The sequence below is a fragment of the Thalassophryne amazonica genome, chromosome 5 (genome assembly GCF_902500255.1).
Source record: "Thalassophryne amazonica chromosome 5, fThaAma1.1, whole genome shotgun sequence".
NCBI lineage: Eukaryota > Metazoa > Chordata > Actinopteri > Batrachoidiformes > Batrachoididae > Thalassophryne > Thalassophryne amazonica.
The window spans coordinates 2,758,678-2,784,071 of record NC_047107.1 but is presented as its reverse complement, the minus strand read 5'-3'; the positions used below and the strand labels follow the sequence as shown (position 1 = coordinate 2,784,071).

Below are 25,394 nucleotides of genomic sequence, written 5' to 3'. Positions count from 1 at the left end.
CGGAGGATGCAGGTGGCTTCGTCCCTACATCTGGAGATGTAGATGTCCCCAATGGGTGGTATGCTGCATCTGATGGTCCTCTCTGCAGACATCACCACCCACTGCAGCACTTTCTTCTCCTCCACCGTGCAGCCACCATACCACACAGGGAGGCAGCAGGACAGGACATTCTCCACTGCACAGCTGTAAAGGCCCTGAGGACCTCAGTGTTCAGTCCGGCCCTTCCCAATTTCCTCAAAATATAGAGACGTTGGTGGGCTTTCTTGATGACAGCCGTGGTGTTGGTGTGCCAGGTGAGAGTGTTGGAGAGATGGACTCCAAGATACCTGATGGAGGAGACGATCTCCACCGCTGCACCGTTGATGGGGGGGGCTGACCTGCGGAAGTCAACCACTATCTCCTTGGGCTTCTGCAGTGGTGGGCAAAGATAACCAAAAAATTAACTTTGATAACAGATAATCAGATAACTGAAAAGTTATCTTTGATAAAGATAAAATGATAAACCACCCAAAAATGTATCGGAAGTTACAGATAACCGATAAATTCCTGTACTGTCTCTGGTACACTTACAAGTATTAAAAAGCTGATTTTGAGTTTTAACACCACGATCACTTCTGGTAGCATCAAAAGCGACCACAGACCCAAACAATGAGTCAGCACTTCTGTCTTTGAGCATCCTGCCCCCTGCTGGAAGCTCCTGTTTACTACATAGCGTGCAGCAGAGAAGCAGTTGAGAGGAGCAGCAAAGCTCAAGTCTCTACCATAGATAGATAGATAGATAGATAGATAGATAGCTTTTATTATCATTGTCATCATTGTCAACAACGAGATGTCCGCACACACATTCCACATACAACAGCAATTGATCTACAGTTACTACTTGTTTACCGTAATAATGGCACACGTCAGAATTAGGACAACACATATACATGGCCAGTTTGAGAGGACGAGGCCTGCCACAGGGAGGGAGGGGCAGAGAGTGGTAAGAGGAGAGGCTGGAGCATGCTTCGGTCCATGTGGCTTTTAAGGTGGCAGTAATTAAACCATTACTTAAAAAGCCATCACTTGACCCAGCTATCTTAGCTAATTATAGGCCAATCTCCAACCTTCCTTTTCTCTCAAAAATTCTTGAAAGAGTAGTTGTAAAACAGCTAACTGATCATCTGCAGAGGAATGGTCTATTTGAAGAGTTTCAGTCAGGTTTAGAATTCATCATAGTACAGAAACAGCATTAGTGAAGGTTACAAATGATCTTCTTATGGCCTCGGACAGTGGACTCATCTCTGTGCTTGTTCTGTTAGACCTCAGTGCTGCTTTTGATACTGTTGACCATAAACTTTTATTACAGAGATTAGAGCATGCCATAGGTATTAAAGGCACTGCGCTGCGGTGGTTTGAATCATATTTGTCTAATAGATTACAATTTGTTCATGTAAATGAGGAATCTTCTTCACAGACTAAGGTTAATTATGGAGTTCCACAAGGTTCTGTGCTAGGACCAATTTTATTTACTTTATACATGCTTCCCTTAGGCAGTATTATTAGACGGTATTGCTTAAATTTTCATTGTTACACAGATGATACCCAGCTTTATCTATCCATGAAGCCAGAGGACACACACCAATTAGCTAAACTGCAGGATTGTCTTACAGACATAAAGACATGGATGACCTCTAATTTCCTGCTTTTAAACTCAGATAAAACTGAAGTTATTGTACTTGGCCCCACAAATCTTAGAAACATGGTGTCTAACCAGATCCTTACTCTGGATGGCATTACCCTGACCTCTAGTAATACTGTGAGAAATCTTGGAGTCATTTTGATCAGGATATGTCATTCAAAGCGCATATTAAACAAATATGTAGGACTGCTTTTTGCATTTACGCAATATCTCTAAAATCAGAAAGGTCTTGTCTCAGAGTGATGCTGAAAAACTAATTCATGCATTTATTTCCTCTAGGCTGGACTATTGTAATTCATTATTATCAGGTTGTCCTAAAAGTTCCCTAAAAGCCTTCAGTTAATTCAAAATGCTGCAGCTAGAGTACTGACGGGGACTAGAAGGAGAGAGCATATCTCACCCATATTGGCCTCTCTTCATTGGCTTCCTGTTAATTCTAGAATAGAATTTAAAATTCTTCTTCTTACTTATAAGGTTTTGAATAATCAGGTCCCATCTTATCTTAGGGACCTTGTAGTACATATCACCCCAATGGAGCGCTTCGCTCTCAGACTGCAGGCTTACTTGTAGTTCCTAGGGTTTGTAAGAGTAGAATGGGAGGCAGAGCCTTCAGCTTTCAGGCTCCTCTCCTGTGGAACCAGCTCCCAATTCAGATCAGGGAGACAGACACCCTCTCTACTTTTAAGATTAGGCTTAAAACTTTCCTTTTTGCTAAAGCTTATAGTTAGGGCTGGATCAGGTGACCCTAAACCATCCCTTAGTTATGCTGCTATAGACGTAGACTGCTGGGGGGTTCCCATGATGCACTGTTTCTTTCTCCTTTTGCTCTGTATGCACCACTCTGCATTTAATCATTAGTGATCGATCTCTGCTCCCCTCCACAGCATGTCTTTTTCCTGGTTCTCTCCCTCAGCCCCAACCAGTCCCAGCAGAAGACTGCCCCTCCCTGAGCCTGGTTCTGCTGGAGGTTTCTTCCTGTTAAAAGGGAGTTTTTCCTTCCCACTGTAGCCAAGTGCTTGCTCACAGGGGGTCGTTTTGACTGTTGGGGTTTTACATAATTATTGTATGGCCTTGCCTTACAATATAAAGCGCCTTGGGGCAACTGTTTGTTGTGATTTGGTGCTATATAAAAAAAAAATTGATTGATTGATTGATTGATGTGTAAGTCTATCAGTTTATTGTCCTTGTGGGTTGAGATAAGAATGGAGCCAAATAGTCTCACCAGAGCCTGGATAAATTCCTCTGGAGGTAAACAGAGGGCAGTTGACCTTGATGCCTGTAATGTTGCAGCCGAGCAGTGAAAAACACTTTTTTTTATAGTTCCACTCACTCAGCCAAATCCCAATTATAAATTAAGAATATTCCTAACTTTGAATTAAGAATATTCACCGGCCTCTGAAACCTTCGGCTTCAACTGCAAGGCACGCATCAGCTCCAAGGTGTCATCCAATTTGCGTCTAAGTTCAAGAGTCAACGCAGTCTGAGAATGCACTGCCTTGCCGACCTCGTTAATCATGACAGACAAGCGAGGGCCTGTGGTTCTTGATGCTGCCGTCTTGCCAATTTTCCGGTAGATCAGGGCAGCACATAAGCCAAAAAGTACCAGCCCTGCTACCATAAGACCAAAAATGAATAGGTCCTCAGCGTCCTCCACAGAGAAGGTGGAGCGTTGCCATCAGGCGGAGGTCTTGGAAAATAAAGCAGTGCTGACTTATGGTTTGGTTTATAAATAAAATTAATACTTATAGAATAACTCCATTAATGCCAATTCTATCATTTGTACAAAGTTAAAATATAACATATAACGTTTAATGTTGAATAATGCACAAATTCTGAAGTTTTGTAACAAACACGGACAGATGGAAAGGGATTATGGGTAAAATGTGCCTCCACTAACACTGATTGGTTGACTCATTCATTCTATATAAAAACCAACACATTAATGTGAGGTGTGTCGTGTGTTGGTGTTTACAGATAATTGTGCTTTTCTAAAGTATGCCATTTTTTTATTTGTAAAAAAAAAATGAAAAAGCATTTTCAAAAAAAAAAAAGCCAAGTTGTAATTAGATAACTGTCTGATATAACCAGTGTTAGAATAAATACAACACTGCCATTCGCCCTTTTGATGTATCCCATAATCCCTTGCGCACCAGAGAGTCGCTGCAGTCAAACAACATATAGAGAATCCACATGATGACAATTGATAATAAATTGATACTATACCACAAAAAAATGTATTTTTTATGCTTTGATCACGTTAATAAGAGACTGCTGCATGATGCCCTGAAAACGTGCTAAAACAATTATAAGAAATAATCCGTGTCTGCTACGTTTAATCTGCGTGGAATTTAATAAATGCAAACCGAATTTCAGACATATTACATATATTAGTCTGGAACAAAGAGGACAAACAGTGTTCTAAAGAACAATAATCAAGACGTTAAAGAGCAAACTTCACTTTCCCCCAGAACGACATGATCATGAAGCGATTGTAGCTCACAGCAGCTCCCATTGAAAATAACGGAGAGACAGACTGTGATTCTCACATGTTTACATAAAACAAACACAATAACAACATCTGTAAACCCAGAGAATATATTCACGAGAGTTTTAGGCACAATATAAAAATAGTTTTATGTTGCGATGTTAATGGTGGTGTCCGTGTGCAGCTGTTAAATTGCAGTTTTTGTAAATTAAGTTTGAAAAAAAAAAAGCTTCTGGAAACATGAGTCCCACTGTGGTTTTTGAACGCGTACAATAAGTGATTAAAAATATCAGCCCAGCTTCAGTTTGAATACTGCCATGAACACTACTGGCCAGTAGAGGGCAGTAATATATTCACGTGAGTTTTAGGCACTAGAGTTTAATGCTGTAGTCCTGATCAGAGCGTCTGATATGCATTTCTCCTGTCGTGAATGTACTGAGATTACCGTACTGAAATTACCCTATCCCATAATGCACCTGGACACAGCATGCCCCACACAAAAACCTTAAAAATTTGCGCATTACTTTAAAACTAAAACATATATCTGATATTTTCACTTTATAAAACTTCAGAAGTGACGTTAATTTAAATAACTTGCCCGAAATTAGTTTGGTTAAAATTTGAACCATAAGTTAAAAATGTATGCCTCTGGATGACTTGGGTGATATTGGCCGCCTATCAGTATGGGGTTAAAAGAAATGAGTTTTTTTTCTTTTTCTTTTTTTTTTGATGACCACTTCTCCATTGACTGCAGAGGATAGAGCCATTTCTTCTAGAAGCAGCTCTCCACTGTTTGCAGAGGATAGAATTACACATCTGTTCACTTTTGTTTACCATGTTAACGGTCTAAAAGTTATCGGACAAAAATTTATTGGAAGATAATTAGTCTGATAATGGTTTTCAAAGTTATCTGAAAAGATAATCCGATAATGAAAACTTTATCTTAGATAATCATAGGTTGTCGGATTATCGGAACTGTGCCCACCACTGGTCTTCTGGGTATTGAGGATGAGGTTGTTGTCTCCGCACCACCGTGTCAGGTTCTCCACTGCTCGCCTGTACACTGTCTCATCCCCTTGGCTGATGAGCCCGATCACTGCTGTATCATCTGCAAACTTAACAAGATTATTCTTGTGCTGGGCTCTGCAGTCGAAGGTCATCAATGTATACAGCAGTGGACTGAGCACACAACCCTGGAGTGAGCCAGTGTTCAGGATGATGGTGGAGGATGAGGTGGTGTTGATCCTGACACTCTGTGGCCTCCCAGTCAGGAAGTCCAGGATCCAGTTGCACAGTGCTGAGGGCACTCCTAGTTCAGCCAGCTTGGACACCAGTTTCTGCGGGATGATGGTGTTGAATGCAGAAGTGAAGTCCAGGAACAGCAGCCTCGCATAGGAGTCCTTGTTCTCTGTGTGGGAGAGGGCCTGATGCACCACGGTGGAGATGGCATCAGCTGTGGACTGGTTTTGCCTGTACGCGTACTGGTACTCATCTACAGTCACATCAGTGGTCTGCTAAAGTTGCTGAAAACAATAACTAAAGAGTCCGGGTTAGTCCGTTCCACATGCAGTATCGAGGCGGCAAGCGTGCGTTGTGTCTCATGCACGTTAGCCGGCGGTAGGATGTAAACACTGACCAGAAGGAATGAGGAGAACTCACGGGGTGAGTAGAATGGTTTGCAGTTAATTTAAAAAAGGTATTAAAAAAGGTTTCAGTTCAGGAGAGGAGTGCTGTTGGATCACTGTCATGTCACTGCACCAGATTCCACCACCCTTCATTTTGCCAGACAGTCCTGCGTCTCAGTCCGCTCTGCAAGTTGGAAGCCCGCCAGCTGCAGCACAGTGTCTGGAAACAATCCCCTGAGCCAGATCTTCTAGAAGCACAAAACTGCAGATTTGGTGAAAGCTCTGCTTTTCCCCACCAGTAGCTGGAGTTTGTCTGTTTTATTTTGCAGAGAGTGCACGTGGAGAGGAATATTTCTTTGTATTAGTGTACGGTGGCCATGCCGGCAGAGCCATACTAGCCCTCCGGCGCATCTCCCCCTCCTCTGGCGTTATACTACGTGAGAGCACTTTAGGCCAGTATGCCGAATAAATCTACTGAAGGCTTGAGAAAGCAGGAAACAAATCCACTGGCATTATTCCTGTGGTCTTCATGAGCCCTGTGCAGGTGAAAAAGATCCAGGAACCATTGGAAATCACAAGAGTAACACACAAAAACAAACAAAGGAATGTGCACCAAAACACAGAGGTGGCCAACTCTTTTCTTTCCTCACCAAATTACCTGTGACCAGGGTTCCTAAGCAGTGTGTAAAGTATGGGGTTTGATTTTAGTAATATCAGGTTTGGATAGTATGGGAAGAGGAAAATAGGGTATTTGTGTTTCCAGACTCTTGCCACTGCATTGTCGTTTAAAATGTAGCATAAATTCAGGCCAAATGTTTGGACCAGCGAAATATGTTATATTTAAAGCAGTGTGTCCTGGTTCTAGACAGTCTCGTGGGTTCACGTAGGTCCCCAATAAAGTGTTTTCACTGATGTGAAAGCATTATGTTTTCACATCAGATGTTTTGCTGTCTCTGAGGCATTGGCGAGTAAATGAAATATCGTGGAGGTGCAAGTTCTATCCTCTCAGATGGTGAACGTTCGCAAAAGCATCCCAAGACTTTGTGAGATACAGACACTGACGAAGCAGTGAAGCACGGTCACAATACGAGATGAAGATGAACGTAGTTGGTGGTGAAGATCCCTATGAAATGTCATGATTTGAGTGGTCTGGGAGTGAGAATTCACCGCCTCGTCTTATGTACATGGACATGGTGAATTATTTACTGTTTTCATCGAGTCCCTATACATCAGAGGATTTGGAAAACAACAAACGTTTGGATGTATATAACACTTACGCTGCCCGACGCAAAGTCAACAAGGCTGGATGCAGGATATAAAATGTCTTTAGCACTGACTGTGCGTCACTCCTGTGATGCACAAATGCACACATCCTGGGAGTGACGTGCCACACATTTAAAACCAGATTAGCTTTTCAGCTAACTTTGAAAACCATCAGCAGACCAATTATCTTCTGCTAACTTTCAGTCCGTTAACATATTTTTTTGCAGGTGTAGTGAGTAAAGCTTAACGGTCAAAAATAAAGATAAAGATAAAACTTTATTGACCTCACAAAGGAGAAATTCACATGTTACGTCAGCTCTTAAAAAAACACACAAGGTGGGTGCAAGTAGAGGAAAATGTTCATCAGACAGTGTGTGCAAGGATAAGCAATAATAATAATACTTGTAACAGTACAAGACATACGAAATGAGGTAGAAATAGAATATGTGTATATATACACATACCGCAGTGGTTGGCTCTCACTGCGGTATGTGTATCACTTCCTGTTCCGGAGCACAGCGGTGTTTTTCTGTATCTGTTAGCTGTTTAATCTGCGCAGTTAGATTGATCTAGTTAACTAGATAACGATTTGTTTCACAGTGTAATCTTCACGTGCCTTAACTAAAGCACTCCCTCTGCTGAATCACCTCTAAATTATTTACACATTATTCACTTTGTGTGTTTTTAGGAATCCGCTAGCTTAGCGTAGCTGCTAGCTCTTAGCCGGTTTAGCATGGCGGCTTCTCCTGTCTCTACTGCACTTTTCTGCTCTGGGTGGGAAATGTTTAGTTATTCCTCGGCCTCCTTTAGCAGTAATGGTACTTTTAATAAGTGTAGCTTATTCGTAGCTTTGGAGGCCAGGCTGGGCGAATTGGAGACTCGGCTCCGCACCGTGGAAAATTCTACAGCTAGCCAGGCCCCTGTAGTCGGTGCGGACCAAGGTAGCTTAGCCGCCGTTAGTTTCCCTCTGGCAGATCCCGAGCAGCCGGGAAAGCAGGCCGACTGGGTGACTGTGAGGAGGAAGCGTAGCCCTAAACAGAAGCCCCGTGTACACCACCAACCCGTTCACATTTCTAACCGTTTTTCCCCACTCGGCGACACACTCGCCGAGGATCAAACTCTGGTTATTGGCGACTCTGTTTTGAGAAATGTGAAGTTAGCAACACCAGCAACCATAGTCAATTGTCTTCCGGGGGCCAGAGCAGGCGACATTGAAGGAAATTTGAAACTGCTTGCTAAGGCTAAGCGTAAATTTGGTAAGACTGTAATTCACGTCGGCAGTAATGACACCCGGTTACGCCAATCGGAGGTCACTAAAATTAATATTGAATCGGTGTGTAACTTTGCAAAAGCAATGTCGGACTCTGTAGTTTTCTCTGGGCCCCTCCCCAATCGGACCGGGAGTGACATGTTTAGCCGCATGTTCTCCTTGAATTGCTGGCTGTCTGAGTGGTATCCAAAAAATGAGGTGGGCTTCATAGATAATTGTCAAAGCTTCTGGGGAAAACCTGGTCTTGTTAGGAGAGACGGCATCCATCCCACTTTGGATGGAGCAGCTCTCATTTCTAGAAATCTGGCCAATTTTCTTAAATCCTCCAAACCGTGACTATCCAGGGTTGGGACCAGGAAGCAGAGTTGTAGTCTTACACACCTCTCTGCAGCTTCTCTCCCCCTGCCATCCCCTCATTACCCCATCCCCGTAGAGACGGTGCCTGCTCCCAGACCACCAATAACCAGCAAAATCTATTTAAGCATAAAAATTCAAAAGGAAAAAATAATATAGCACCTTCAACTGCACCACAGACTAAAACAGTTAAATGTGGTCTATTAAACATTAGGTCTCTCTCTTCTAAGTCCCTGTTAGTAAATGATATAATAATTGATCAACATATTGATTTATTCTGCCTTACAGAAACCTGGTTACAGCAGGATGAATATGTTAGTTTAAATGAGTCAACACCCCCGAGTCACACTAACTGCCAGAATGCTCGTAGCACGGGCCGAGGCGGAGGATTAGCAGCAATCTTCCATTCCAGCTTATTAATTAATCAAAAACCCAGACAGAGCTTTAATTCATTTGAAAGCTTGACTCTTAGTCTTGTCCATCCAAATTAGAAGTCCCAAAAACCAGTTTTATTTGTTATTATCTATCATCCACCTGGTCGTTACTGTGAGTTTCTCTGTGAATTTTCAGACCTTTTGTCTGACTTAGTGCTTAGCTCAGATAAGATAATTATAGTGGGCGATTTTAACATCCACACAGATGCTGAGAATGACAGCCTCAACACTGCATTTAATCTATTATTAGACTCAATTGGCTTTGCTCAAAACGTAAATGAGTCCACCCACCACTTTAATCATATATTAGATCTTGTTCTGACTTATGGTATGGAAATTGAAGACTTAACAGTATTCCCTGAAAACTCCCTTCTGTCTGATCATTTCTTAATAACATTTACTCTGATGGACTACCCAGCAGTGGGGAATAAGTTTCATTACACTAGAAGTCTTTCAGAAAGCGCTGTAACTAGGTTTAAGGATATGATTCCTTCTTTATGTTCTCTAATGCCATATACCAACACAGTGCAGAGTAGCTACCTAAACTCTGTAAGTGAGATAGAGTATCTTGTCAATAGTTTTACATCCTCATTGAAGACAATTTTGGATGCTGTAGCTCCTCTGAAAAAGAGAGCTTTAAATCAGAAGTGCCTGACTCCGTGGTATAACTCACAAACTCGCAGGTTAAAGCAGATAACCCGTATGTTGGAGAGGAAATGGCGTCTCACTAATTTAGAAGATCTTCACTTAGCCTGGAAAAAGAGTCTATTGCTCTATAAAAAAGCCCTCCGTAAAGCTAGGACATCTTACTACTCATCACTAATTGAAGAAAATAAGAACAACCCCAGGTTTCTTTTCAGCACTGTAGCCAGGCTGATAAAATGCCGGTATTTGGTTAGACTCTTTCTCTCCGATTGTTCTGTCTGAGTTATTTTCATTAGTTACTTCATCCAAACCATCAACATGTCTATTAGACCCCATTCCTACCAGGCTGCTCAAGGAAGCCCTACCATTATTTAATGCTACGATCTTAAATATGATCAATCTATCTTTATTAGTTGGCTATGTACCACAGGCTTTTAAGGTGGCAGTAATTAAACCATTACTTAAAAAGCCATCACTTGACCCAGCTATCTTAGCTAATTATAGGCCAATCTCCAACCTTCCTTTTCTCTCAAAAATTCTTGAAAGGGTAGTTGTAAAACAGCTAACTGATCATCTGCAGAGGAATGGTCTATTTGAACAGTTTCAGTCAGGTTTTAGAATTCATCATAGTACAGAAACAGCATTAGTGAAGGTTACAAATGATCTTCTTATAACCTCAGACAGTGGACTCATCTCTGTGCTTGTTCTGTTAGACCTCAGTGCTGCTTTTGATACTGTTGACCATAAAATTTTATTACAGAGATTAGAGCATGCCATAGGTATTAAAGGCACTGCGCTGCGGTGGTTTGAATCATATTTATCTAATAGATTACAATTTGTTCATGTAAATGGGGAATCTTCTTCACAGACTCAGGTTAATTATGGAGTTCCACAAGGTTCTGTGCTAAGACCAATTTTATTCACTTTATACATGCTTCCCTTAGGCAGTATTATTAGACGGCATTGCTTAAATTTTCATTGTTACGCAGATGATACCCAGCTTTATCTATCCATGAAGCCAGAGGACACACACCAATTAGCTAAACTGCAGGATTGTCTTACAGACATAAAGACATGGATGACCTCTAATTTCCTGCTTTTAAACTCAGATAAAACTGAAGTTATTGTACTTGGCCCCACAAATCTTAGAAACATGGTGTCTAACCAGATCCTTACTCTGGATGGCATTACCCTGACCTCTAGTAATACTGTGAGAAATCTTGGAGTCATTTTTGATCAGGATATGTCATTCAATGCGCATATTAAACAAATATGTAGGACTGCTTTTTTGCATTTGCGCAATATCTCTAAAATTAGAAAGGTCTTGTCTCAGAGTGATGCTGAAAAACTAATTCATGTATTTATTTCCTCTAGGCTGGACTATTGTAATTCATTATTATCAGGTTGTCCTAAAAGTTCCCTGAAAAGCCTTCAGTTAATTCAAAATGCTGCAGCTAGAGTACTAACGGGGACTAGAAGGAGAGATCTTATTTCACCCATATTGGCCTCTCTTCATTGGCTTCCTGTTAATTCTAGAATAGAATTTAAAATTCTTCTTCTTACTTATAAGGTTTTGAATAATCAGGTCCCATCTTATCTTAGGGACCTCATAGTACCATATCACCCCAATAGAGCGCTTCGCTCTCAGACTGCAGGCTTACTTGTAGTTCCTAGGGTTTGTAAGAGTAGAATGGGAGGCAGAGCCTTCAGCTTTCAGGCTCCTCTCCTGTGGAACCAGCTCCCAATTCAGATCAGGGAGATAGACACCCTCTCTACTTTTAAGATTAGGCTTAAAACTTTCCTTTTTGCTAAAGCTTATAGTTAGGGCTGGATCAGGTGACCCTGAACCATCCCTTAGTTATGCTGCTATAGACTTAGACTGCTGGGGGGTTCCCATGATGCACTGAGTGTTTCTTTCTCTTTTTGCTCTGTATGCACCACTCTGCATTTAATCATTAGTGATTGATCTCTGCTCTCTTCCACAGCATGTCTTTTTCCTGATTCTCTCCCTCAGCCCCAACCAATCCCAGCAGAAGACTGCCCGTCCCTGAGCCTGGTTCTGCTGGAGGTTTCTTCCTGTTAAAAGGGAGTTTTTCCTTCCCACTGTCGCCAAGTGCTTGCTCACAGGGGGTCGTTTTGACCGTTGGGGTTTTTACGTAATTATTGTATGGCCTTTCCTTACAATATAAAGCGCCTTGGGGCAACTGTTTGTTGTGATTTGGCGCTATATAAATAAAATTGATTGATTGATTGATATATATATGTTATAATAAATATTTGTCAACCCTAAAGTCTTACATGTTAGTACCCATGCAATAATCAGACCGCTGTGAGACTCTCAGTCCTCCCTCAACAGCAGGGGGCAGGCCAGCTGCCAGCTGCTATTGCAAAGAAGAGGGGAAAAAAAGAGTCATTTCTTTCAACATGCATCAACACAGACAGTGGGTACATGCCAAAAAGGCATTATGGGAAATTACTGAGTCTCTTTGCTGACTCAGTCATATTTGTGAATCTCAAATTCAGTTTTAGGCTCAGAATGCATCAATATTGCGTAAGTGAGTGTAGCGATGAATGTGTGTGATTGATGATATAACAAAGGCTTAATCACACTTCACAAACAGAATTTTCAGTTTTAGAAATGTTTTTACAAATACATATTTATTTGTAAAAACCAACACATATTTCCATAATTTACAGGTGGTGTCAGACACTATCTTTATATACAGGAAAATATTAGTGAATGATGTGTTACCATTCCATTTCATGTTGTGGGTATATCAATCATTCAAAAATTGTGTTGCTATGAGAATTTTGTTCAAACCTTCAGAAACGGTCAAACCTTAAGAATTAGCACATTACTTTAAAAGATATGTGCGAGATTTTCACTTTGTAAAAATGACAGAGTTGCCGTTAATGTCGATAAATTGTCTGGAATTAGTTGTTTAGAAATGAAACCGTGAGTGAAAGTGCTTTGCGTTTCATGTCTCCTACCCGCTCCTGCATGTTGAAAGTAAATGACTGAATGGACAACCTCTGGACTTTAGTGCGGCCTTTGATCTAGTCAATCGAACTTCTATTTGGGAAACTATTAGCATATGGATTTAAAAGCTCTGCTTTATGTTTTTTAAGAAGTTATTCGGTCCACAGAAAGCAATGCGTTGCTTTCAATGGTTAATTTTCAGATACTGTGACTCAAACGTGGAATTCCACAAGGCAGTTGTCTTGGTCCTCTGCTGTATAGTATTTTTGTAAATGACATGTCATATATTTTACATAGGGCCCGTGTGACTGTATACGCAGACGATACAACAATATATGTTTCTGTTTCTAGCCTGGATCAGGTCAATAGCACTTTACAAAAAGGGCTAATGTTGACTTATGACTGGGTGGTAGAAAACGGGTTAAAATTGAATGTGTTAAAAACTAAGTGTATGATTTTAGGTTCTAAACACACCCTAAGATACACTCCAAAGTTCAACCTCTCTCTACACAATCAATTATTAGAACAAGTGACTGAGATAAAGTTGCTGGAGGTGACTTTGGATGGATGTCTTGGACAACACATATTAATAATATTGTGACCAAAATGAGCAGAAACATCTCTTTAATTTGATGCAATGCTCAATTTATGTCAACAGTAACAAGGAAATTAGTTTTACAGTCTTTAGTGTTGTGTCATTTATATTATTGTTCTGTTGTGTGGTCAAAGTCTGCTCTCAAAGACCTGAACAAACTCCAGACAGCACAGAATCGAGCAGCAAGACTTGCTCTAGGCTATCTTTTTCGAACTGGTGTCAATGTCTTACACCACAGACTGTCATGGATGACAATGAGGGAGAGACTGGCCTGTTCTTCTGTGGTTTCTTTGCATAAAATCTGGACCACACACAAAGAATTGAAGAATTACATTTGAAGAATTACACAGAGGTCAAAATTAAAAGATGATCCAATCATATTGAAAAATATTCCACATTATTTGTCTGATCATAAAGATTCCAAAAAGGTGTAGTTTGGACAATCTGTGCCTGAATTCTATGGAGTTAAGGGATAAAAACAGCAAGAATGGTGACAAAGGTCAGTTTCATTATGTACAGGGTCAAAAGTTAAAGTTGCTCCAATTTTGGTAAAAAGTGATGCAAATTACTAGTTGAGTTAACACGGTTTTAAAAAGGAATAGTTTGGACCATGTATCATCCTTATTTATCACATTACGGGGTAACATATGTCACATGTCATAGAATCCAATAGACGTAGACCTTGTTTGACCTTTACTTTGGAGACCAAGCATTCAATACTATCAGCACTATTCCATTTATTAATCCTATTAGCTCAACCAATAATTTACATTACACTGTGTCTCGCAGTGTTAAAGTGTCTGATTGGCTCTCTGAGGCTCAGATTAAAGTTACTGTATGTTAGTTTACATTAACACTGTGTCTCACGGCGTTAAAGTGTCTGATTGGCTCTCTGAGGCTCAGATTAAAGTTACTGTATGTTAGTTTACATTAACACTGTCTCGCAGTGTTAAAGTGTCTGATTGGCTCTCTGAGGCTCAGATTAAAGTTACTGTATGTTAGTTTACATTAACACTGTGTCTCACGGCGTTAAAGTGTCTGATTGGCTCTCTGAGGCTCAGATTAAAGTTACTGTATGTTAGTTTACATTAACACTGTGTCTCACGGCGTTAAAGTGTCTGATTGGCTCTCTGAGGCTCAGATTAAAGTTACTGTATGTTAGTTTACATTAACACTGTGTCTCACGGCGTTAAAGTGTCTGATTGGCTCTCTGAGGCTCAGATTAAAGTTACTGTATGTTAGTTTACATTAACACTGTCTCGCAGTGTTAAAGTGTCCGATTGGCTCTCTGAGGCTCAGATTAAAGTTACTGTATGTTAGTTTACATTAACACTGTGTCTCACGGCGTTAAAGTGTCTGATTGGCTCTCTGAGGCTCAGATTAAAGTTACTGTATGTTAGTTTACATTTACACTCTGTCTCACAGTGTTTAAGTGTCTGATCGGCTCTCTGTTCTCAGGGTACAGGACTACTTTGTGTCCCTAAGGTGAATAAGAAGTCTGCGGGTCACAGAGTTTTCTCTTATCGTGCCCCTGTTCTGTTGAGTGATCTCCCTGCGTCAATAAAACAGTCAGATTCTGTGGAGACTTTCAAGTCCAGACTTGGACTTTCAAGTCCAGATGCACTTATTTTCCCTTTCATATGGCTAGCATACTGGTACAATTTTGTTTTACGCTTTTTACTCTTTTAATTCATGTTATTAGTAATTGGAGTGGGCTGCGGCCTCAGCTTTACCCAAATTCTGGGTCTTTTAGTGGAGTTTGGGGCTAGTGGCCGGCGATCATCTTAGTATTTCTCTGTTTTTCTTGTTGTTTAATGTTGACAAATTATACTGTATTTCTTGTCTTTCTGATGCCTGATTCTGTTTTTTCTCTCTGTTTAAGGTGCAGCTCCATCCAGAGATGGGTGTTTGTATTTGTGCTGGAGACCCTCCTGTCCTGTGCACCAACCACATTTCCTGTATATATTCGTTTTGTGAATTGTTCTGTAATTTGTGTCTGTATCATGGCCCAAGCAGAGGGTCACCCCCTTGAGTCTGGTCTGCTTGATGTTTCTTCCCCAGAGGGAGTTTTTTCTTACCACTACTGCTCTGGGTGTTAGTAAGGTTAGACCTTACTTGTGTGAAGTGCTTTGAGGCAACTCCGTTGTGATTTGGTGCTAAAATAGATCCTTGTCATTTGATATTTTATTAATTTATAAACAACAGAAAAAGGACTTACATTTGGTCTTTGTCACTGGTGTTTAACAATCCAACACAAACTTTAAAAAGGAGTCCAAAATTGTTCTCATTCATCTTGGAAAACAGATATTTCAAGGATAATTCTGACAATGTAGTCCGTGATGTCGTGCACTGACTTCATGTACTTCCAAAAAAAAGACTTTGTGTACTTCCTCAGTCCAGCAAAAAAAAAAAAATCAACTCAGACGTTTGTCCAGGTTTTCATCCTAACTTCATCCTCTTTAGTCAGTGGGCCCAGTCTCAAAAGGGCTGTCGTTAAGGAGTTTGTTGCACCCCCCTGGTCACCAAGGTTTGATGGTTTCATGATGTTCCGGGTCCATCTGGGATAACATTTCCACTTGTTGTCATTGGCACAACCCGGCAAGGATATATTTGCCGGGCAATTTTGTTCGTGTACCCCCCTTTCTTTTTGGCAAAATTTTAGGTAACACACTATTGGCTCTGTGCTTCCCAAAAACCACCTGAATTTTATTTTATGCAACCCAAACTACTCTCAGTATATCATAAATAAAATAAAATGCATTTAGGATGATGATAGGTGCCTTTTATATGTCTCTTGGACAAAATTATGTAAAAAAAAAAATCATCCAAAGTCAGTCCAGCGATGGATCCTTATGCTGCATTTACACATAACAACGACAAGTCACGAATGCCACGAAGTACACATTCTTGGCCGCTGATCACGAGTGTGATGATTCGGGGCAGAGGCGTCAGGTGTCCTCAGGAACTGCTGCAACCTGTTACCACACGTTACGATTAATGGCATGTGTTGCTAGAGAATTATCAGGAACCATTACGCACAGTCAAGAATAATATTCTGCGTTGTTGCACGCTATTGCGCGTAACAGCGCTTCAAGTTCTGTCACGTTGTGAACGAGGTGAATTGTAACTTTGCAAAAACAATGTCGGACTCTGTAGTTTTCTCTGGGCCCCTCCCCAGTCGGACCGGGAGTGACATGTTTAGCCGCATGTTCTCCTTGAATTGCTGGCTGTCTGAGTGGTGTCCAAAAAATGAGGTGGGCTTCATAGATAATTGGCAAAGCTTCTGGGGAAAACCTGGTCTTGTTAGGAGAGACGGCATCCATCCCACTTTGGATGGAGCAGCTCTCATTTCTAGAAATCTGGCCAATTTTCTTAAATCCTCCAAACCGTGACTATCCAGGGTTGGGACCAGGAAGCAGAGTTGTAGTCTTACACACCTCTCTGCAGCTTCTCTCCCCCTGCCATCCCCTCATTACCCCATCCCCGTAGAGACGGTGCCTGCTCCCAGACCACCAATAACCAGCAAAAATCTATTTAAGCATAAAAATTCAAAAAGAAAAAATAATATAGCACCGTCGTTTTGACCATTGGGGTTTTTACGTAATTATTGTATGGCCTTGCCTTACAATATAAAGCGCCTTGGGGCAACTGTTTGTTGTGATTTGGCGCTATATAAATAAAATTGATTGAATTGATTGATGATGCACTGAGTGTTTCTTTCTCTTTTTGCTCTGTATGCACCACTCTGCATTTAATCATTAGTGATCGATCTCTGCTCCCCTCCACAGCATGTCTTTTTCCTGGTTCTCTCCCTCAGCCCCAACCAGTCCCAGCAGAAGACTGCCCCTCCCTGAGCCTGGTTCTGCTGGAGGTTTCTTCCTGTTAAAAGGGAGTTTATCCTTCCCACTGTCGCCAAGTGCTTGGTCACACAGGGTCGTTTTGACCGTTGGGGTTTTTACGTAATTATTGTATGGCCTTGCCTTACAATATAAAGCGCCTTGGGGCAACTGTTTGTTGTGATTTGGCGCTATATAAATAAAATTGATTTGATTTGATTTGATTTGAATTGTCTCCACACACACCCATATACATCCACCCGAATTCAGATCGCTCCAGTTTTTCAGAAGAACGTTGTGACTGCATGCGTAGTTGGGCTCTGTGTCGTGGAGTGGTGCAAAGAGGAGGAGGAGGACAGAGCCAGATGTGTGGCTTCATGCGGCTCTCGTCTCGTGCATTTTCCCAAACATCATGCACATGCAGCAAATGGAACACCTGCAGGAGCGTCCTGAGGAAGGACAGCAGGAACTGTGGAACGACACTTGGCTGACTTCGCGTCACTGTTCCTCTTTGGCGCATGTGACAAATTGATTTGTCGTGGCGCGCAGTGAAATGTGACGCCGCGTTACAAGTCGTGTCAAAACTGGACAGTTTCCGTGTCACTTTGTAATAACGCGTGACAGTTTGGGCTCCAAGAACCATCACAGGAACCACTACAAACGTTGTCACGTTCTATTAAGAATCAATACTCATCAAGACGGATGAACACGCTCAGTTGCGACCTCCTCTATGTGAGACGAAATGAGGGTGGTGTGTGACATTCGTGGAAGATTTTTTGACAGGCAAAAACATGCTCCACGAATATCAAGAATATCACGCACCAACACGCACTATTAAGAAACATATTCAGATGTGTTAAGTCACATTAAGAATGTCAGGAATGTGTCACGAATGACAGAAAAATGACATTTGTAACGCGTCTTGGTTATGTGTAAACGCACATTTACAGCTCATGACAGAGCAAAGGTCTTGCAAACATGTAGGGAAATGGCAGGTGTCACTAGTCAGGACAATACTCACAAGGATTCTATTGCTTCACATAGGAAAAAAGATGAGGAAGCTGTACAGACAGTGATGGCAACATTGGATACCTGGGTAGATCCTTTCAAGTCCAGAGATCCCACACAACCTCTTCTCAATATAGCATCAGGTATAAAGGCCACTGTTGACGTAGCAGCAGACCTCCTAACAGCAGAGGAAAGGGGAAATGATGCCTTTACAACATATGTGGAGAGTAGACTGCACACAAGTGAAGAGAAGTTCCATGCCACTTTGGCCAAATTACACTTGAAGACATTCAGCCGCATGGCCATAAATAGGAATTCTAAATCGATCCCAACTAGTGTTCTAAAGCCTGGCCGGGAACTGTTTGCAAAAATGATTATCATTGCTCAGCACAGACAGATGGACATGCATGAAGTCTTGAAGTTTCCTCTTGGACCTCTCCCTTGGTCACTTGCCACTACTGATGGTAGGGTAGCAAAGACAGCAAAGGACACACTACTTCACCTTCTTGAGGGACAGGCTGACCCTGTTAAAGTTGTGCCAGCTTCTGCAGCCTTTGTTGTAGATGGCATGGCATTCTTGCAGTCCCTGAAAATGGTTCCAAAGACGTTCAGTGATCTTGCCAGGTATCAAAATTTTATAAATGTTTTATTCATTGTTTCAGTGTGTTAATAATGTAATGTAATTTGAATATTAAACAATACAATACGAGGTCTGTTATAAAAGTATCCAACCTTTTTATTTTTTTCAAAAACCTGATGGATTTGCATCACGTGTGCTTGCATGAGCCAACCTTGAACCTTCGTGTGCATGTGTGATTTTTTTCACACCTGTCGGTTGCGTCATTTGCTTGTAAGCAGCCTTTGTGTGAGGATGGCTGGAGTCTCTCGTCGTTTTTTCTTTGCAAGGAAAATGGCGGAACAACTGGAGCAGCATGACTGCATCAAATTTTGCCAGAAACTGGGCAACAGCCAGGTGGAAACCATTCGGATTATTCAGACGGCTTTCGGTGATGATCCTCTGGGCATCACACAGATTAAGGAGCGGTACAACCGGTTTAAAGATGGCCGAACAACGGTGGAGAGCGAGCCACGCTCCGGTCGGCATCAACACGCTGAAACGACCGGATCATTTCCAAAGTGAACGCTGTGGTGATGTGGGACCGTCGTGTGACTATCCGAGAAATTGTGGAAGAGGTGGACATCAGCACTTTTTTGGCACATTCCACTGTGAAAGAAGATTTTGCCATGAAAAGAGCGGCGGTGAAATTCATCGGCACGAAGCTGTGTTGAAGCCTCACAGGACATGTTGTGGCATGCTCACCTCGTCCACAATTTCTCGGATAGTCACACGACTGAAAAGCCACCGAAAGCGAAATGGTGGAAGATTCCGAATGGTGGAAGTGAAAAAACGATGCGAGACTCCACCCATCCTCACACAAAGGCTACTTACAAGCAAATGACGCAACCGACTGGCGTGAAAAAAATCACGCATGTGCACGAAGGTTCAAGGTTGGCTCATGCAAGCACACGTGATTCAAATCCATCAGGTTTTTGAAAAAAATAAAAAGGTCGGATACTTTTCTAACAGACCTCATATATAACATATTTCAATATACAGTATATCAGAACTATTTTGTTGTACGTGTATGTTTGCAGGTACGTCTTCCTGTTGTTGAAATCAATTTGTGTATCCCAAGAGTCTACACGAACTGACTTCATTCTGAATCAGTACCCAGAAGTCTCAATTAAGAACCTTGAGAGAGAGTCAAGGGGTGCTCAGGGTACCATTCAGATCCAAGTCAAGAATGGCAAACAGAAATGCCCAACCCAGTGGAAGAAGTTCCTTGGAGATGGCAGTAACAAGACAAACCTCGCAAACGTTTTTGTTGAGGAATGGCAGAAGGAAGAGTATGTTCCCTTGTTTGAGAACTTTGGCACACTCTTTGTCACACATGGCCCAGAATGTCACATGTTAACTGCTGCAGAAAATAGCATAGCCTGTACTAGAGTTGACTCACTTTGCACTTAAAAAGAGGAGGCCGACACCAGGATACTCTTACATGCAAAGCATGCCTCAATTCATAGCCATGAGTGTATCATAATCCAATCCCCAGATACAGATGTTGCAGTGCTTGGCGTTGCCTTGAGTCATGAAATTCATGCAAGGGTCTTATTCAGTACTGGTACAAAGGAGAGATGCAGATGTTTAGATCTTACCAAGATTGGACAAAGCCTAGGTGAGAATGTATGACAAGCATTACCTGGAATGCATGCCTTCACAGGATGCGATAGTACAAGTGCATTTGTGGGTAAGGGCAAAAAGAAGGCATTTCAGCTAGTCCTATCAGAAGTCGACATGTGCTTTGCAATGCAGCTCATAGGAAGATCTCTGAATGTCACAGATGAAGGCACTTTAGTATTTACTCGGTTTGTCTGTAAACTGTATAGTCATGATGAAAGTGACACTGACAGTGTCAGGTACAGAATGTTCTGCAGCAAAAACACTCAGTCAAGTGATCTCCCTCCAACCACAAATGCTCTTCACTATCACATTGCACGATCAAATGATCAGGCTTGGATTCGGCGTCATTCCCTAGAGCAGGGGTAGGCAACCTGTTCCAGAAAGAGCCATGGGGGTGCAGGTTTTCTTTGTAGCCACTGACTCCACCAGGTGATTTCACTGATTAACTGATTCCATCTGCTCAAAGTGATATTAATCAGTAAAATCACCTGGTGGAGTCAGTGGCTGCAAAGAAAACCTGCACCCTCATGGCTCTTTCTGGAACAGGTTGCCCACCCCTACCCTAGAGGCTGAGGCACAGCCACCAAATCCAAATGAGCATGGATGGACCAGCAGCGCGCCCCAAAAGCAATCCTGGAGATGATCAGTTGTAAGTGTTCAAAGGACTCCTGCAGAGGGAACAGATACTCTTGCCGCAAGCATGAGATGCCTTGCACAGATGTATGCGGATGTGTCTCTAGTGAGAACCATGAAGGTTTGACAGGAATTGACTCAAGTGAAGAGGATGATGACTGAATTTCATTTGTTAACCTGAACTTTACATGAAAAAAGGATGTTAAACTTATGCTATGCTGTCAGCAGTCATGGTACGGCGATAAGATGCTGGCCAGTCAATCACTAGGTCCTGGGTTCAGATTCCCAGGACTCACTTGGTGGAGTCTCCTCACCTCTCATCTTTCATCACTCCCAGCTACTGGCTGGTCCTATTAGCCTCTATATAGTGCATAAACTAGACATAAAACACCGACCATTTTTATGCTATGCTGTTACTTTGTGTTTCAATTCATTTGTGAGATTATGAACAAAACGTTTATTTTGTTTGGCATTATTTCCAAACTTTGAGAACTATTTCCATAAAAAGTTATGTATTAGCACTATTGTGTTTATTATATGCCATATACAGTAGTGTTCAGAATAATAGTAGCAGCTGCTGTTGACGCTACAAACTCAAAACTATTATGTTCAAACTGCTTTTTTAGCAATCCTGTGAATCACTAAACTAGTATTTAGTTGTATAACCACAGTTTTTCATGATTTCTTCACATCTGCGAGGCATTAATTTTGTTGGTTTGGAACCAAGATTTTGCTGGTTTACTAGTGTGCTTGGGGTCATTGACTTGTTGAAACACCCATTTCAAGGTCATGTCCTCTTCAGCATAAGGCAACATGACCTCTTCAAGTATTTTGACATATCCAAACTGATCCATGATACCTGGTATGTGATATATAGGCCCAACACCATAGTAGGAGAAACATGCCCATATCATGATGCTTGCACCACCATGCTTCACTGTCTTCACTGTGAACTGTGGCTTGAATTCAGAGTTTGGGGGTCATCTCACAAACTGTCTGCGGCCCTTGGACCCAAAAAGAACAATTTTACTCTCATCAGTCCACAAAATATTCCTCCATTTCTCTTTAGGCCAGTTGATGTGTTCTTTGGCAAATTGTAACCTCTTCTGCACGTCTTTTATTTAACAGAGGGACTTTGCGGGGGATTCTTGCAAATAAATTAGCTTCACACAGGCGTCTTCTAACTGTCACAGCACTTACAGGTAACTCCAGACTGTCTTTGATCATCCTGGAGCTGATCAATGGGTGAGCCTTTGCCATTCTGGTTATTCTTCTATCCATTTTGATGGTTGTTTTCCATTTTCTTCCACGCGTCTCTGTTTTTTTTTTGTCCATTTTAAAGCATTGGAGATCATTGTAGATGAACAGCCTATAATTTTTTGCACCTGCGTATAAGTTTTCCCCTCTCCAATCAACTTTTTAATCAAACTACGCTGTTCTTCTGAACAATGTCTTGAACATCCCATTTTTCTCAGGCTTTCAAAGAGAAAAGCATGTTCAACAGGTGCTGGCTTCATCCTTAAATAGGGGACACCTGATTCACACCTGTTTGTTCCATAAATTGACGAACTCACTGACAATGTCACACTACTATTATTGTGAACACCCCCTTTTCTACTTTTTTTTTTACTAATAGCCCAATTTCATAGCCTTAAGAGTGTGCATATCATGAATGCTTGGTCTTGTTGGATTTGTGAGAATCTACTGAATCTACTGGTACCTTGTTTCCCATGTAACAATAAGAAATATACTCAAAACCTGGATTAAACTTTTTAGTCACATAGCACTACTATTATTCTGAACACTCCTGTATATAAAAAATCTAAACCAGTTTGGTGTGGTAATGGTTTATGCATTATTCACTGAAAGGAAATTAATATTAAAGTAAATTATTACAAGCGAAGGTACAAACATTGAATTTAAGCTGAACTTGTGAGGAGGTATGGGGAATTAGAAAAATGGCCAAAAATTAAACTTATCAAATTAAAATGTTAACAAATAGGGCAGGAATCATGTCAACCAACATCGTGGAGAAAGAAAATCCATCTTTTATGAGGTTATGTGTACACCATAAAAAAGGCTTTCTTTTTGATTAGGGAAGAGGTGTAAGAAAATACCTTGTGGACAGAATCCCGATGACGAGTTGCACTAAAAACAGTTGTCAACATTCAGCAGAAATGCCAGGGATAATTTGGATGCATATTTTGTGCATATATCTTTTTGTCCAAGAGACATATAAAAGGCACCTATCATCATCCTAAATGCATTTTATTTTATACAAGGCACACAGCAGCGGACTAAAACGCAGGCAAGGCACACAGCAGCGGACTAAAACGCGGGCAAGGCACACAGCAGCGGACTAAAACGCGGGCAAGGCACACAGCAGCGGACTAAAATGCGGGCAAGGCACACAGCAGCGGACTAAAACGCGGGCAAGGCACACAGCAGCGGACTAAAACGCGGACAAGGCACACAGCAGCGGACTAAAACGCGGACAAGGCACACAGCAGCGGACTAAAACGCGGACAAGGCACACAGCAGCGGACTAAAACGCGGGCAAGGCACACAGCAGCGGACTAAAACGCGGGCAAGGCACACAGCAGCGGACTAAAACGCGGACAAGGCACACAGCAGCGGACTAAAATGCGGGCAAGGCGGACAGCAGCGGACTAAAATGCGAGCAAGGCGGACAGCAGCGGACTAAAACGCGGGCAAGGCAAACAGCAGCGGACTAAAACGCGGGGAAGGCGGAGAGCAGCGGACTAAAATGCGAGCAAGGCGGACAGCAGCGGACTAAAACTTGGGCAAGGCGGACAGCAGCGGACTAAAATGCGAGCGAGCAAGCCAAAACTAAAGGCGGAGAGCTGCGGACTAAAACATGAGCAAGGCAGAGAGCAGAGGACGAAAATGCGAGTGAGCAAGCTAAAACTAAAGGCAGAGAGCTGCGGAGTAAAACATTAACAAGGCAGAGAGCAGCGGACGAAAACGTGAGCGAGCAAGCCAAAACTAAAGGCGGAGAGCTGCGGACTAAAATGCGAGCAAGGCAGAGAGCAGCGGACTAAAACGCGAGCAAGCTGAAACTAAAGGCAGAGAGCAGCAGACTAAAACGCGAGGAAGCCTAAACTGAAAGCGGAGAGCAGCGGATAAAAACGCGAGCGAGCAACACGAAACTGAAGGCGGAGAGCAGCGGATAAAAACGCGAGCGAGCAACACGAAACTGAAGGTGGAGAGCAGCGGATGAAACCGTGAGTGAGCGCGCGGCCTGTTAGTATTCTGTGTGATGACGCCATGAATTTTGTGTTTTTGTGTCCCAGATCTTCAGGGGTCCCTAGTGTGTGACCAGTGCCTTCTCCAGTACGGTGGTCCACAGTGCGACAGGTGCAGCGCCGGCTTCTTCAAAGCATCGGGGGCTTGTGTTCCATGTGACTGCAGTGGGAATGCAGATCCTCAGGGACCTTCCCAACTTTGTGACCCCGACACCGGCCGCTGCCTGCGCTGCCTCAACAGCACAGCTGGGCTCCGGTGCCAGCTTTGTGCTTCTGGGTTTATTGGGGACGCCCGGTTGCGCAACTGCACCCGTAAGTCTTAACACACTTATTGTTACATTACGCTTCATAATGTGTCACAGGTGTTGACAGACTGGTCTGGACTGCACACTTTAGAACCGCCAGGCCACATGGCCCTGCTGCTGGACACACGTCCAGTGTGTCCTGGTACCACCATCTTCATCTTTGACGTGGATGTACCTGATGGCACTGAAAGCAAGCCAGATTCCGCCAACACAGGATGGCGGAGCCACACCTCTGTTCTTTGAGTCCGTCTCTTCGGGATGGGCTCAGGTCTGGTTCTTGTGTGGATTTGTCTCATTAAAAAATAAACAAAACATGGGTACCATCAGGAGGACTGATCATGAACAGCACCTCATGTGGATTTGTTGGGGGGGGCGTGATCACCATCAGGTGGGCTGAGGGTGATATTGCAGCCTTGAGGAGGGGGGAGTCACTCATCCTTACCTTAGTAATTTACCTGCTCAGGCTTTGGCTAAAATGAAGAAATTTTTTATGACTGAGAATGTTACTGTTGCTTACTAATTCTAGTCTGTTGTATACACTGTAAAATGTGTTGTTTGATCCACATTTGATTGTGTTTTCCCTATACACCAGGTCATTATTGAATAAGAATAAGAATTTTTTTCTTAATACCCTACCTGGTTAAATAAAGGTTAAATAAAAAAATCATCCAGTTTTAGTTAGACCTAAATTACACCCTGTGTAATATAAGATGCTGTGACCCACCTGCACAATGACACTATGAACACGATGAGACAAGAACAAAGGTTCTCT

General features: G+C 42.2%; 1 protein-coding gene across 3 annotated transcripts in view; it reads left to right on the top strand.

Moving 5' to 3' along the window:
* si:ch211-158d24.2 (multiple epidermal growth factor-like domains protein 9) overlaps positions 1–25,394 on the top strand; it is a 174,767-nt gene that overhangs the window by 104,899 nt on the left and 44,474 nt on the right. For 2 of the 3 annotated variants that reach the window (XM_034169654.1, XM_034169652.1), the window contains exon 5: positions 24,366–24,629. In XM_034169654.1, the coding sequence (XP_034025545.1) occupies positions 24,366–24,629 (264 nt within the window). Of the gene's footprint in view, positions 1–24,365; positions 24,630–24,713; positions 25,324–25,394 lie in introns of those variants that run through there. The other variant, XM_034169653.1, reaches the window with a different exon arrangement.